Source organism: Esox lucius, chromosome 21 (genome assembly GCF_011004845.1).
Source record: "Esox lucius isolate fEsoLuc1 chromosome 21, fEsoLuc1.pri, whole genome shotgun sequence".
Taxonomy (NCBI): domain Eukaryota; kingdom Metazoa; phylum Chordata; class Actinopteri; order Esociformes; family Esocidae; genus Esox; species Esox lucius.
In genome coordinates this window covers 14,513,053-14,528,585 of record NC_047589.1, presented here as the reverse complement: position 1 = coordinate 14,528,585, position 15,533 = coordinate 14,513,053, and the positions used below count along the sequence as shown (strand labels likewise).

General features: G+C 43.0%; 1 protein-coding gene across 6 annotated transcripts in view; it reads right to left on the bottom strand.

The window, feature by feature from the left end:
- Positions 1-1,018: 1,018 nt before the first annotated feature.
- The window catches only part of mpp7a (membrane protein, palmitoylated 7a (MAGUK p55 subfamily member 7)), a 153,143-nt gene continuing 138,628 nt past the window's right edge, over positions 1,019-15,533 (bottom strand). For all 6 annotated transcript variants that reach the window (XM_034289299.1, XM_034289302.1, XM_034289301.1 and 3 more), the window contains 4 exons: positions 14,266-14,359; positions 12,100-12,208; positions 10,652-10,795; positions 1,019-3,049 (listed from right to left, as the gene is read on the bottom strand). In XM_034289299.1, coding sequence (XP_034145190.1) covers positions 2,870-3,049; positions 10,652-10,795; positions 12,100-12,208; positions 14,266-14,359 — 527 coding nt within the window. In that variant the 3' untranslated portion in view covers positions 1,019-2,869. The remainder of the gene's footprint in view (positions 3,050-10,651; positions 10,796-12,099; positions 12,209-14,265; positions 14,360-15,533) is intronic.

The window sequence follows — 15,533 nt, the reverse complement described above, 5'->3', positions numbered from 1 at the left end:
TTCTAAAACTATTTTGCCACTATTAGGTGTTTATCAAAGATTGGAGCGAAATATGGTAAATTCAGAAATTCAAAAAATTGAGTTCTGCTCCACCAAATGGTCAAATACTGGAAACTTTTGGATTCTATGAGATTCAATGCATGCAGATGCTCAGAGATGTCCACATACATTTAAAAGAATATTCTAAATTTTTGGAAAAGTATTGTCACTTGAAAGTTTGTGATGTATATGTAACATTGGGCTTGTAATGCAAAACAAAATTTGCATAGATTTTTCAATCAAAAAATCTCTCCTGATGTTAGTATTTTATGCCAGAGAAGCTAGGTCCAGTATGTAATGGTAATAAAAAAAATAAAGGTATAGAGGGACTGATGGAAACCTGTAATTTGAATATTTAAGCATCAGCCACCACAAAATGTAATGCAGTTTTTATCCCCTCGTCATAACGCAACGATTTTATCCACTCAGCAAAACACCTCTGTATGTTCAGAAGAGTTGAAGATCCAGACGTCCTTTGATGCACATCTCGCCAACTCTACTTATTTCACTGCTTGTCCAATGAGGAAGTTTGTTTTTCCTGGCACATGTGGAAGATAGCTTTTTATAAATAAACTTCCGTTGTGGGATTCAATTGTCTCAGTACAATCTTTTTTTCATGTATTCAGTCATTATTGTAAATCACTCTAGATCAGAGCGTCTGCTAAATTATTTGCAAATTCAAGATCATGTTAATCCTTAGGTGATGTCAGAGGTCACCATATGGGAAACGTCAGAGCTCAGAGATGTTTCTCTACCAGTAAAATATAGGGTTATGGTAAATAAACAGTTGAAGTTTAATACAAATTTTACCCACTAGTAAATGTCTACTTTCCAACCGCTTCAAAACCCTTTAGCCCAGACTACATTTGCACATTTCTAGGAAGGATTCCTAGACTATCTGTTTATTCCATCTATATTCCTAGAATATTCCAATATTCAATCATTTTGTGACAAGATACAGAATGAATTGTACGGAATGTTTAACCTGATTAACCTCTTTATTGTTTTAGAGGCTTTGAACATCACACATCATTAGGGCTGCAAAACTCCCCAAATTCCCAGTTTTATCTGCATGACTCTAAAAACAGGATGCCAACCCCAGCTCTAGCATAACCTAACCAGTAAACCTGAATACTGAAACACTGAATATAGAATGGCAGCACAGGTCAGAAGGACTGGCAGCCATGAGGAGGGAGTTCAAAAGAGGGTTGGGGGGGGGGATACTACAAATAAGTAGCAATTGTACCCTCTCTCAATATAACCTGAACCTTGTTAAGTTAGAAGCAGCTACTTTGTATTTCTGTCCATTGTAAATCTACTAGCTCTATTAGGTTCCTTGTTTTAGGCCTGTTTTACGAGAGAAAAGCAACGCTTACTGCACTCCATCCTAATTATACTACATTGAGAACATTTTAGTTACAGCTGGCGAGCCAAAGTCTGGTAGTTTAAGTAGCAAACTGTTGCCCGGGCACTGTCACGATTTGGGCAAGGTAGGGGGTTTCCCATTTAAAATAGCTCCTAAATACTATTATAAAACACCTAGGTTTTGTCCAACATGGAAACCTGTTACCTATATAGTGCACTCATTTTGGTCTAAGACATTGACTCTGATCAAACGTAGAGCACTATATAGGGAAGAGGCTTCCATAAATTAAGTAAAATAAAAATAAGACAACCGTGTCAGGAGGGTATGGAGAACCTGAGGTGCGACAACAATACTGTCTGAGGCCTGAGATGCCAAACTGTTCACCACAGTAAAGCTGAAGTGGCTGGAAGCTCCATGGGGTGATGGACATTGGCCAAGCGTCACATGTGGCTTGGGGTTGTGTCACCAGAGATTTCTCCATCAAGCCCTCGCAACTCACTCTGGTGGATCTGTCCTGGTTTCAGTGTGTAAAAAAAATACAACAGAATGTCGGGCGTGGACACTGCGATCTTCAACTCTCCTGTGCACTTTGGAAGTTGTAGGTACAACTAGATTACACAAAACAGATTTTTTTGTAAAAAATAGAATAACAATACATTCGAAGAAGTTGCTTTTTAAGAATCACCTCAAGTTATGATATAGATACCAATGCTGTAGATCAATTGTATATAAAAAGCTACCGTATGTAAAACAGCCAGAGACATATTAAAATATATTAATTTATCTTAAATAAAATTACACCTGTTCTTGCCCTTTTTCTGAGTGCACTGTACCTGTTTTGTCATCTTGGTGTAACAGTCTACAAAAGTGTTAAAAAGCAAGAGGAAAAACGTTATCGAAGTTTGAGGGTGCGTCCACAATGACAACAGGTCCACTATATTTCACTACTTTTGACCAATCCCAACTGGGCTTTGGTCAAAATTAGTGCACAACATAAAGAACAGAGAGTTTAAGACATAAAGGCAACATTTAGTTTTTCATTCCCCTCCCATTTTTCTCTTTGATGATGTGCATTTTTATACATAAATGAAATCCCTCAATATCTACCCAGAAAAATACAGATATCTTTAGTTTCTATAAACTAAGTTAAAAACACTAAAAGAGCCTGTAGTTACAGAAGGTTCTTACACAGCCCTGATTGGCTATTCCAGCCACAGCGATCTGATCTCAACGAAACTGAATTCCCTACACTGTGCACTAGTTTTGTAAACAACTTTCCAAGTAGTTCACTATATGGGGAATAGAGTGCCATTTTGGACACATAAAATCAGTCCACCCGGCTGTCCAATTGTGTTACAGTCCACCCAAACAGCACACGTGTGCATACAACCAACTTTGTTAGAAGTCAATCCCTTTTCCCCTCATCTTCTTTCTCAACTATTTGTCTCTTTCCCTCTGTGACTCTCAGGAGTGAGTCCAGCTGATGGGGACCCAGTGTGTTTCTGTCTCCACCTTCTTCAGAGACGTCTTCAGCTCACTGAATGCCACTGTCAGGTCGTCGTTAATGATCACTTTCTCAAACAAGTGGCCGTACTGGGTCTCCATCTGCTGGGCAGTGCTTACCATCTCCAGGAAGTCGTCCTCCTATTGAACAACAAAACAGGTATTTTACTGTCCGTCGTGCAAGAACCTGAAATGTTTTAGTTTCTGCTTACCGCAATGGCATATGAAGAAGCATGAGGCAATTCAAATATGTATCTCGAGAAATGGACAGGGACATAAACTAAATTATGACTGCCATAAGTATATCAGTAAATAGACTGAGCTGCTTGACCTCAAACAATACATGCCCACACACCCACCCGCCGCCCACACACCCGCCCACCCACAAGTAGCTAAAACCACTTCAGAAAATCATCTACACATTGTCCCAAACCTCTAGGAATTTTCATATTTTCCTCAAACGCCCACATACAGCTATTATCTGATTTAAAATCTAAATAAAAGATTGGCAAGAACTGAAAAAATACAAAACATATCTGTGAGTGACAAAAAGACAGATAAAACAAGCAAAATGTGTGTAAGCGATACATGTCAATTTAGTCTTCTGATGACTGTAACATATTTGAAACTGATACAGCACAATGACAGCTTTTGGACAAGTCATTGAAAATAGGAGGGCTAGGAAAATGGGCACATCATTCTGCTTGTTAAGTAGCTTCTCACCGCTAGCCTGGTTTGATCTGTTTGTTCTCTTTTGCCACTCCCATGGTTACTGGAATGGAGTTGGCAAAACGCTTCAAAACATCTGAGACCAGGCAAAGCTACCTGATAGCGGTTCCATTGACTCATCATCCAGTTACATTTTTAGGACATATTTCTTGCCCGGTCACCCTTTCCAGTGATATGTTCATATGACCTGGTCCATTCCAGCCTCAGACCTAACCAACATGGCATGGTTAGAGTGGCTAGCTACATTTAGCTAGCTCTTTTTACTAGACTAACCCTGAGCTTTAGATCTCCTCTGAGATACAGTTGCACACACTGACCATGCCAAATGCACACATATAAATACATATATTTACACATTCATAGGCAGAAAAACAAACAAGATGAGACACACTCATTCAAATATTTTTAGAAAGCTCATAGTCAGGAGTTAGTGTATTGTGCCCAGTTTCTGCCTCATAGTTGATTAGTTGTACAGCTAAAATGAAACGGTTACCATGATACAATAAGGACTTGGGTTTCCCAGCTTTACCCCTCCTGTGTCTTCATCTAGTTGATCTACCTTCTTCATGCATTCCTTGTCTACTATATCGACCTACATTATCCTCATTTGTTGCCTGTCAAGTAGATCAACTTACATTACCTTCACCAATGTTTCCTGTCAAATAGATCAACCTATATTACCTTCCCAGTGTTTCCTGTCAAGTAGGTCAACCTAAATAATCCACGTGTTCCCTGCCTAGCAGATATACTACATTACCTTCCCTGTTTCCTGTCAAGTAGATCAACCTACGTTACAAGGCAATAAAAACCCATCCACATTATCTCAGGTTTTTTTTGTGAGGAGACTTTTATCACCCCGTCTTGACAAGAGAGAGCAGAGGCTTGCTGGTCTGGGCTGACAGGATGTTGAAGAAGCTCAGTTTGTCCACTGTAGTCACTCTAGTGATGTGAAGCTGCTGACCCTCTGTAACCTTTCTCTGTGGTCAGTCAGCCCTGGAAAAGGCTGGACGTTGGACCCGGTGACCCAGGGTGCTCCGACATGGCGACCTATTCCCAGAGAGCTCTGGTGCCATCTGGGACACACACCCAGCTAGTGCCTGCCAGCTGCTCTCCAACCCTTGGCTCAGGGATCTAGCAGCTGGACATGGATACAACCAGCTCTGGGGATGCTGTGTATGCTGTCTCCCTGTCGGTCAGTGGCCATGGCGTGTCTCCTCCTTCTTCTTCCAAGAATGGGACGAAGCACACTGAGACAGAGCCAGCATCAGGTCTCATCTTCCCCTCTGTCTCCTCTCAAGTCATTGGCCGTCCCCTTGGCGGGCAGGCAGGCACTCATAGGAAAATCTGATTTTATTCATACACATAAAATGCACCTGCCCTCAGCATTAAAATGACATAAAATATCAGAACAGATCTGGTTCAGCAAGAGGTCCCAGATTGACTCTCTCTAAAAGAAGAGAGAATGTCATTGCTTGGCTCGGGGGAAAGATACCATGCCATTAAGTAAACCTCTCTCAGGCCCTCTTTACTCACTACACTGCTCTTACGAAGAATATGAATATGTATATTCATTACCATGTTACCAGGGTGAAAGAGTCCCAGCAAAAAAAGAATGTTGGGAAATGCCACACTGGTAAAACATAAGCCTATAATAATAATTACAGTGAAATGCCAAGAAAACTATCGGCAGGTTACCAATATTTAACAGTACTACATTTTAGCTGCATGAAAGTGATTGGCAGTATACCCTCCAAATTACACTGTGGTTTGATGAGAACACTAACATTTACTGAGGCGGGAGACAAGTGCCAATTGGCAGAGACAGAGACGTGCAAATACAACAGTTGACAGTAAAAGTAGTGAGCCTAATGACCGTCAGCAAATACAATTTTATGTTTTTGGTAACAAATGTCTATTTTCATTTATCAAACTAGAGGTGTACAGTGTTTGAATCCCGGAACAATTTTGTGGCAAGCACCTTTTGGAGGAACACTTAGTCGACCAGTTGGAAACGACTGGTTGGGTTTGTCCAACACCACAAGCTAATACATAAGATTTGTTATGACAGAGCTTTACAATCTCTCCTAGGCCCACAGAGATCATACTAAATGAAGAGATTCACATATATATTAAAACTAGGTTCAGACATGCCATGTTGTCGTGATCTTTTAAGATTAAGGTCAAAAGCTATTTCCCCCAAAACCTAATTATCAGTATGTATTTTTCTGGGGACCTGCGCTCACGGACAACTGTGGGGCTAATACACAAGCAGGATTTGAGCCCTAGTCTCACAATAATGCATCTAGATGGCAGGTAGAAACTTTACCGCTACGCCATTTAGGGGCCCCGATTATTTGACAGCCAAAAGAGAGGAAAGAATGCTTACTATTCCAATAATTATGGAGGGCATATAAAGAGAGCATTTCCTTATAGGGTGTTTTACTAATTTGCTATCTTCCAAAGTAACGCTACACCATGGACCAGAGACATGGCCCAACTGTTATGTGACTAGGACTGTCATCTTCACACGGATACACATACACACTGTGGATGACAGAAACATTTCAGTATGTTTTACAGATTTGATTAGCAAAGACAGCAGGGTCTTCAGTCACAACTGTTGAATGGACTGTTGCAGCAATATGGGGAGATCGTTAACACAGGGAGAACCTTTATAAATTGCCTACTGGGCTGTAGAACAGTGGATTAGCACATAAATCTGAATTTACCGGGGGAAATTAGGGATTGTAGTGAACAAGCTCCCTGCTATCAATCAATAAGCAACAAGGATCTATCTTTATTGTATATTATTTTGCATTACACAACTGACCTTGATATAAAAAGATACAATTTGACTGCTCTTGATTTCCTTGAGTTTACAACACACATTTTTTATAGGAAAGAAAAAGTACCAGGAAGAGTGTCAGAGGACAAGAGAGACCAGAGAAGGCTTTTCTTTAAGAGTTGGGGCCCAAAGTAGTCCCTGGGTATATTAGGGTGCTGAGATGAGAATGCACTACAAGAATCACACACTGTTTAAGGATCATTTAGTTACAGCCGAATCATTTTTATAAGGCCACCTGGGAGTAAACAACTACTGTAATTTCCTGTTTATAAACAGGAATATATACACAGATTTTGAAAACATTTTCAAGCTCAGCAGGTTAATACATGGGTGGGGTTAATACATGGGTGGGGTTAATAAATGGGTGGGGTTAATACATGAGTTGACTTTTTTCAAACTGTTTCCACAAATATGATACAGCTGGTGTTACAGGGTTTTCAAAAACATATTTTACACTTCAACAAATACATTTTGATAGCGCCCCATGACAGACGTTTAATATTAATATACAATGTATGTACGAGTCATAATTCTCCGGGCAAATGTTATATACGGTTAATACTGGGGTTTGTATACACACAAAGCTATAAAATGAATGGTGCGGTTTAAAGACGGTGCAGGTTATAAACGAGGAACTACAGTAACACTGTCTTCATCCTTCTGACATTGTTGTTTACATTACTAGATTGAAGCGAGGTTCGGCACTGGTAGAGCATTTGGCGCACTTGCATTGGCAACCCTGTGATTCAGACTGTTTAGCCACGACAAACCTTTTTACTTGTTGGGTCATAACCGCCAATCTACTGTTGCCAACCAACTCCGTCAAACATGCACTTCACTTGATACTTGTGTCATTACATTTGTGGGTTTAATTTAACTACCTGTACTCAAATACAGCTCCGGGAAAAAATTAAGAGAGGACTGGACCTTTTTCTCTCCTTTCCAAAAAAGTTGAAAAGGAAAGTTAAGTGAAGAACAGAAGCTTTTCATTTTAACCCTTCTGTTCCTCACTCAAAACCTTCCTTTTTGACTTTTTTGGAAAGGAAAGAAAAAGGTGCAGTGGTCTCTTAATTTTTTCTGGGGCTGTATTTTAAGTGCAATCGGTTAACTAAAAAGCTTACAGTAATGACAGCACATTGAGGTTTATAACAGAGTTACAATGATGTCTGCTTTGGGTATCTGTTGACAACTGTTTGTGGCCTGGAAACTCCATCATTGACGGATAAGCACTGAAAGACATTCAATTAAATTAGTGAAGTATTTGCTATGCAAGTCCTACGCTATAATAGTTACAATGTAAAAAATGTAATTCATCAATTACAGAGTATCTACTAATTACACAAGAGTTAGACTTTGGTGGTTGGCTTAGCACTGAGATGCAGGGCCTTAAACCACTTTTCAACCTTGGGCCCCTTAAATATTGGAACGTATTTATATAACCATACATTAAAATGTATTTAATCCACATTTACCCCGGCACATATGACTGATTATATTGTCCTGTTTAGGACCTGTTTAGCATCAGCCCTATTTGAAAACAGATATGAATGTTTAACAGGAAAAACAATAGACTACCAAAAGGCTCTGTTTAAACAATGAAACGTCTTTTCTTCGGGACAATTGATTATTTTACCAGACAAGACCTGCTTCTAGCAGAAAGAAATACAGCAGGTTGAGAATAAAATACATCTGTGACATTTTCACCAAACAAGGTTTTTCTATTAGTCTCTTTAATAGCCAGGATTTGATGGTTTTAAAGTGCTGTCTGTCAATCTCTATACTAGTTTACAGACAGGGCTTGAACAATTGGGCCTGTTCCAGCCAGATACAAAACACTGTATTTGTAGTACCTATGTCAACTCTAGTCTGCATGGAATAATGGTTTAACTGGCCAGGACCATCAGTTGTTACAGTGTGACAACTAGCACATACCGTTCACAGTATTCCTACTGAGAGCAAAGGGAGCTTTTCACCTTGGTGTCATACTATATTTATGTCTATTTTACCTTTGACTTCACTCTCTTTGACCTCTTAACCCACTCATGCTCATGTCTGACATTGATATACTGTTGGTGATCACAGATAACAACAGTGCTAACTCTTACACATGAATCACAAAGAACATCACTGATAGAAAACACTAAATCTAATTGTATTTGTCAAATGCTTCCTAAACAGTTGATATAAACTAACAGTAAGCAGTTTGTAAGTTGGGGTGGAACGCTAGCCCAGAGTTACATTTTTCAAAAGGTAACTGAGGTACATATTTGTGGGATTCAGGTGACAGATCACATACGTTGTCAGGAGAGGAATAGAATAGGGTCAAAGGAAGAAGAAAAAAGGTGCCGCTTCTGTCTTGAACTCCATAAATCAGTATTTTAGTGAGGAGATCTATTTTATGTAATGTAGTGCTTTAACGGTGGCTTTAAGAATCGCTGCTGAATCTTTGACATGGGGTGTTTTAAACAGCGGTGGTACCACCCTGCGGTTCTGTGAAATATGTTCTGAGTTAAGGGCTGACCCGCTGTGTATGTCCCCGTCCTTTTTCCAAAGTCGTGCTGTGCCGTGCTGGGGCTGATGTTAGGTCACGCTGAACACCGAGATGTAGAATAACACCTCAGTGGGCTTGACTCTGTGCCCCAAATTGATCCCTATTCCCTACACACTGTAGTGCACTACTTTTGACCATAGGATTGGTTAAAAGAAGGGGGCCATAAAGAGAATATGGCGTCATTTGGGACTTATTCTGTAGCTGTGAGATGGGACGTCACTCTGAGGGAGAGATGGAGTGAACGCAGTCCTGATGGGGGGGGGTGGTATCACGCGGAGCCACCCCACCCATCTTATCTGCACACCTCTCTGCCCGCCACCCCATCTCTCTCTTTACCTTCCCTTTCTCTCGACTCTCCCTTTCTGTCTTCCCCCCATTCTTCCTTTTATTTTCTCCTTTCTCTCGGCACGGTGTGTGCTGGTGACCGGGTTCTGGCCCGCAGCATGGACCCACTGAGGGAGAGACACGCGAGCGTCTGACCCGACGACCTGGCGGGGCTGGGAAACCCATCAGCTGCCGCACGCCGCCGCCACTACGGCATCTTGCTCCGGGCTAATTGGTTGCATGTGGAATCAGGCCGTGGCTGGCTCCGGAAGAAAGGTGTGTAAAACACACACACACACGTGTACACACACAATCCGGCAGCAAAAAGGTGTGTGTAGTAAAGATGACCTCATCCCCAATACCAGCAGCTCCAGATTGTGTTATTCCATCAGGGAGGAATAAACCACTGGAGCTCTGATAACCTACTAATGTTAGCCAGCAGCTATGCCAAGTGGTACATCTGATCCCACCTGACGTCATATTACACACACACACACACACACACACACACACACATACTTCACCTTTATCAAACGTGAGGATGTGTGCTTCCAAACCAATTTACCACTCATTTTCTATGCTATGGGTTTCTTTCCCGTTTTAAAGTTGTTGACCTGATTGCTTAGACAATATTAAGTTCTATCGGTTTTAAAGTCAAGAGGTTTATGGTAGTATAAAAGTCATTTTGGAACAGCTCTGCAATGTACCAACACCATTACTCTGTAGAGCTGAAGGTCAGTTGGTTTAAAATATCACTGTGCTCTAAGGTCAAGTGTTAGTCTGTAGGACCATTTCAGCAGATGTGACGCAGATGAATGGTTCAGGATAGGCTGATCTGTGGTCGTTGGATAGTTGGTTTCTGCTAAGTCTGATTGCCTACGGACACTGTAGCATTAAGTGATATTAGTGATGGGGTTTCAATTGTAAAAGCTACCCCCCCCCCCCCTTAAATAAAGAAAAGAAAACAATGAGAAGAGGTAAACCTTAAGACTATAGTGGCACATTTGATCTTTCCCAGACTTATCCTGCCTGAAGATGACAGACCACTCTGAGCGGAAAAGCGCTTAATGTAATTAGCCATTCATATTCTTTCTAGTTGTTTGACACTCTAAGAACAGTCTCCTTTACCTTAGACTTTTACTTCAAAAGATGTGAACTTCTAAGTGCAAGGCCTCTCTATTACAGTGCCATTTCTGACAAGGTAAAACATTTAAACGTTTCATCTCTCGGCAAGTCGAAAAGGCCTCACTTGACTAAACGAAAACATACAAAAGGTTCCATTTAAGTGACTCACTGAGAATGACTTGGCGGATCCCCTGTCGTCCTTGTCTGAGATGACCTTGGCGTTCCTCCTGGTCTCCCGTAGGCGCTCTATGGACGGAGGCTTGACGAAGACCACGTAGGGCTTGAACTCCGCCGTCCTCAGGTGCTTTACAGTCTACCCCACACAGACGAGAGCAAAACACAAGAGGAGGATCAAGGATGGAAAGGGGCTCTACTGTATGGTTAGGGTTTCCATGGGAATTCCAACCAGGATTTCAGTAGAACCTGGGAGTTTTGGGAAAGTGTCGGGCACACAGAGCCTTTGGAATGTTTTCAGAACCCATTCACTTTCTCCATTTGTTATATAACAGACTTTATTTATAATTGATCAAATATACTTGAAAACTATCCCATTAATCTACACACAATAGCACATAAAGTGACCATTCTTTGAACATTTTAAACTTACCCAACCATAACTGAGTCATTGCACTGTTTCTAGCGACGTCACGTGTTAAAGGGACGAGAGCGTAATTAGACACAGATCTCATTCTAGCCTTTCCCAGCTTCGAGGCGATGACACGTTACACTGCTGGGTCGTGTTGACACGTAGCGGGCAGATCACGCATTTGAGTCGCGAAGCTCAGCGAACCAAAGTGTTAACCGGCGCCTCTCCCCCTCATCTGGGCCTGATACCACTGCGTCAAACGGCTCCCCAAACAGAACCCTAGTCCCTACACAGTGCACTGTTTTACACTACGGCCTTATGGGGTTATAGGGCATTTGGGATGCAGACGAAGGCAGGAGACGAAGGAGGGAAGCGGAACTAGACTAGCATTTATCTCCATCACAACTTTCATCCGCCACTCACTCAAGCAGCATGGGAGCAGACAACATCAGTGGACTGCACCCGCACCACTCTGATATGAAACGCATGTGAACCACTTCTGCCTGGGCCACAGAGCGACAACGGGGAGGCGCATGAACAGACTGACACAAGTGTGCGCGGGGGAAGAGGCTACCGAAGGGCTCAGTTAACCGCCTGCTACTTGGACACAGAGAAATGGTTTTGAAAGAATAAAATGCAAGTAATCTATATACTAGTGGATTTCTGTCTGTGTATCAATATCTTCTCAGAGAAAACAAACAGCGGACGCCTATGGGGCCAGTGGCAGACCTGAGTGTGCGTTAAGCCTGGCCGAGATAATGTGATTCTAGCCCCAGTGGTTAGTGAGGCCTCAGCACCATAAAGGCCACTTATGGGAAGTCGGTTGCCACCACCCAGACACATAAGCTAAAAAGGAAATCTTCAAATGAGTAAAATTAGCAGTAATTGGTGCTCAAATGCCCCTTTAGGCCCGATTTCGTTGGTAATTCAGTAAGGAGCCAAGGCCTACAGGCCCCAGGGTTTAAATATAGAGGACAGAAGAATGGTGGTGTGGAGAGGAGGGAGAGAAGGAGGCTGGGTCTGTCACTCACATGAGGCTGAACGTCCAATAGGCACACCTTGTTCTTGGACAGGACAGAACGCACCGAGTCCAGACTTGTCCCATAGTAGTTCCCTTTATATTCCCCATGCTCCACAAACCTAGAGAGAGACGGAGGGGGTGAAGAGAGACAGAAAGATGGGGGAGACTGAGATATTAGATCAGAAAAAGTTCATTTCCTCCAGGAGACAATTCATTCCGCAGCACACGTCTCCAGACAGTGAACGAGGGAGGTCCGAGAGAGAGAGAGATGAGGGGAGGGAAAAAGCAGAAGAGAGGGTCACTGAGTAAAGGTATCACCAAGAGCATTTTCAACTACAGACTGGGATTAACATTAAGATTAATGTCAAATAAATCCGAAGTATCATTCACCTACCCTGAGGACCTCGGCACAGGAACGTCATTAGAAACCCATGAAGACACTTCACACATTTCTTATCCCAACACACGAGTGCTCAAGCTCACGTGCGTGCGTGCGTGCGTGCGTGCGCAGGTATACACACACACACACACACACAAACACACACACACACACACACACACACACACACACACACCCACCCACACCTCAGTACAGCAGGGAACTGGGATTACTCTTTCAACCATTGACAGATCCTCAGATGGCATTCTTTACTACAACACAAATCCAGACATTCTGGCACAATAACCCTTTATATAATCTTCAATGTTATACTTTAAATCAGAAACACCTGTTGTTTAAAGTGTACAAAAGAGAATGCCAGGAGAGTGTGTGCATGTGTGTGTGTGTGTGTGTGTGTGTGTGTGTGTGTGTGCATGTGTGTGTGTGTGTGTGTGTAAGACAGAGAAGCAGTGGAAGAAGGCAAACAAACAGTTTTCCAATGCGTAATGTCTCTCCCCTTTACACTAATCAGTGTCATTAAATGCCCTGCCACCTGTACTATAGAGAGAGAGAGAGGGAGAGAGAGAGGGAGGGAGGGAGGGAGAGAGAAAGAGAGAGATAAAGGGAGAGAAAGGGAGAAAGGGGTGTCACTGTGTGTGTGTCAGTTCCAAATGACACCCTGTTCCCTAAATATTGCACCACTTTTGACCAGGACCCATATAATAGCTCGGTTGAAAAGAAGTGTACTATGTTTATAATGGTGTGTTTGGGAGGCAGATTCAGGTAATTTGAACCACATTTGAATATTAACTGTCCCATTTAAGAAATGTTTTGTTCTGTTTCAGAAAAGCAGCCTACATTCCAACAGGCTCTTCTATAGGGGTTTGGATGGCATACAGTAGCCTGCATTTAAAAGGAAAGGCCTCGGCCATATAAGGCATAGGTCGGACTGCTTGTTGACACATCGGATGTAGATTGGGAGCGCTGCTGTGGACAAGCTAGCATGCCATAAGAGACTAAGCTAAATTGAGAATGTATGGATGCACTCCATTTTTAGCAGGCAACAGGGCTTTCCTTGGGAAAAGTTTCACGCACTGCTACTGACTGTGGACCGTTTCTCATGGAGGTTTCCGTGGGAGGGAGGGAAAGCGTTGTGTTGTTCTGAATGCATGCAATAAGGCACAACACAAACAACAAGACCATTTCACTCTTCTCCTCTCTCCAGCGCCTTGTAATTTGCGTCTGTCAACTGTGTGTTTGTGTGTGTGTGTGTGTGTGGTATCCTGGCCACATCATAGTCCCACCATTTACCCCTGACTCTAAACCTCCCTGAAAAACATCCCATGCCGTGCCCCAACAACCACAGCTGAGCCCGCCTAAAAATACATCAACCCACCCTAGTCCCAGCCTCCCTCTGATTTCATTGGACTCCCCCCGAGCCTCCCTCTGATCCCCCGTGACACACGATCCACTCTCTTCGGGCCAGCCTTCTTGTTATGTGTTTGTGTTTTGCGTCTGTGGTACAGGCATCCATGGCTAAGGATGTCCACTTCCTATTCAATTTGTCCTCCCAGATAATGTGAGAGTGGCTCCTGGATGTTAGCCTCGTCCAATGGGGCCCTGGGCCAAGGAACACACACACACACACACACGGCAGAGAGGGGCCCTCTGTGACCTTGGGGCCCCTTGTAGAGGAGCTCTGTTACCAACCCAGGGTCCAGTCAACCCCACCAGAAAATGGCGAGCCATAGGGGAGAGTCACGTTGTGTGTGTGCCGCCATCGCAGGATGCACTTACTTGTTGCTGTGGATGTCCGTCTCGAAGATACTTTTGGAGATGAAGTGATACTCCACCCCTTCACTCTCCTGGTTCCTCTTCGGCCTGCTGGTGTCTGTGGTAAAGGGGGAGACAGTGATGGTGGAAGGGAGAAAGAGAGACGGCGGTTAAAGAATGGGACAGCGAGAGGGGCCCAGAACGGACAGAGTTTGTGTGGTGTTCCACCATTCCTCGGTATTCCTCGGTATTCCTAGGTATTCCTCAGTATACGTAGCATTGTTGCCGTTTCGGGGCTAAGCCTTGTGTAGTATTGAGTAGCACGGCCATAAAACCAACAGCAGAAGCTGTAGTGGCTAAGAAGGCCCCCTTTACTGACACTCAGCAGTCAACATTTACACAGGCACATTACGTTTTCGCACATTCAAAAAAAAGAAAATGTACACACGCAACCCAGCGCACACAAGTTGTTTCATTAGCCGTAGACCGAGAGAGCAGCGCAGTTGAGTTGGGTAGCTCTCATTAAGATCAGCTCCTACATTTACTTCCCCATAAACCTTGGCCATTAAAAGGGCGACACGTGGAGGGAGTGGGACTGTGAGTGTGTGAGCGTTTGTGTGTGTGTGTGAGTGGTGAGGCCCAGCCAGACTCCAGTGGATTTGCGAGGGGCAATAGGTCCTGCCGTGCTATGCGTGGACACTGAACTGCCGCTTGTTTAATGAGAGCTCCGGGGGTCAGAGGTCAGGTCAGTTACACGCCTCAGACAAATTGTCTGCACGCTCAAACCAGCTCCAAAACAAACTGTTAAACTTTTATCACCCTCCTGCAACGGCCACGCCAGGATTTGGAGTTTTTCCTCTCTTTTCTTCTAACTCGGCTTGAGATGTGGCCATTTCTAGGATGATGCCTCGGTACTCAGAACAGACAGAAAGGGACAGAGCTTTTCTTTTTCCATACTGTCTTTATGTGAGTGGCCAGTGGAGTTCACGGATGAACAAATGCCTGATTTAGTAGATCTGTCGCTCAGCATTAAAACTGCAGGTCCATCCCAAAAAAGGAGAGAGGAAGAACTACACTCGGCAAATAATCAATTACTCATCAGCAGACTAGGCCTAGAATTCCAACTGAAAAAATTCTCATATATAACAAATTGGGCAGATAATATATACATAGTATATATAACATATACACAACATATACATATTTATATATACAATACCTTTGGAAAGTATTCAGACCACTTCACTTTCTCTACTTGCTTGAGTTAAAGACTTTACTTAGAATTGGTAAAA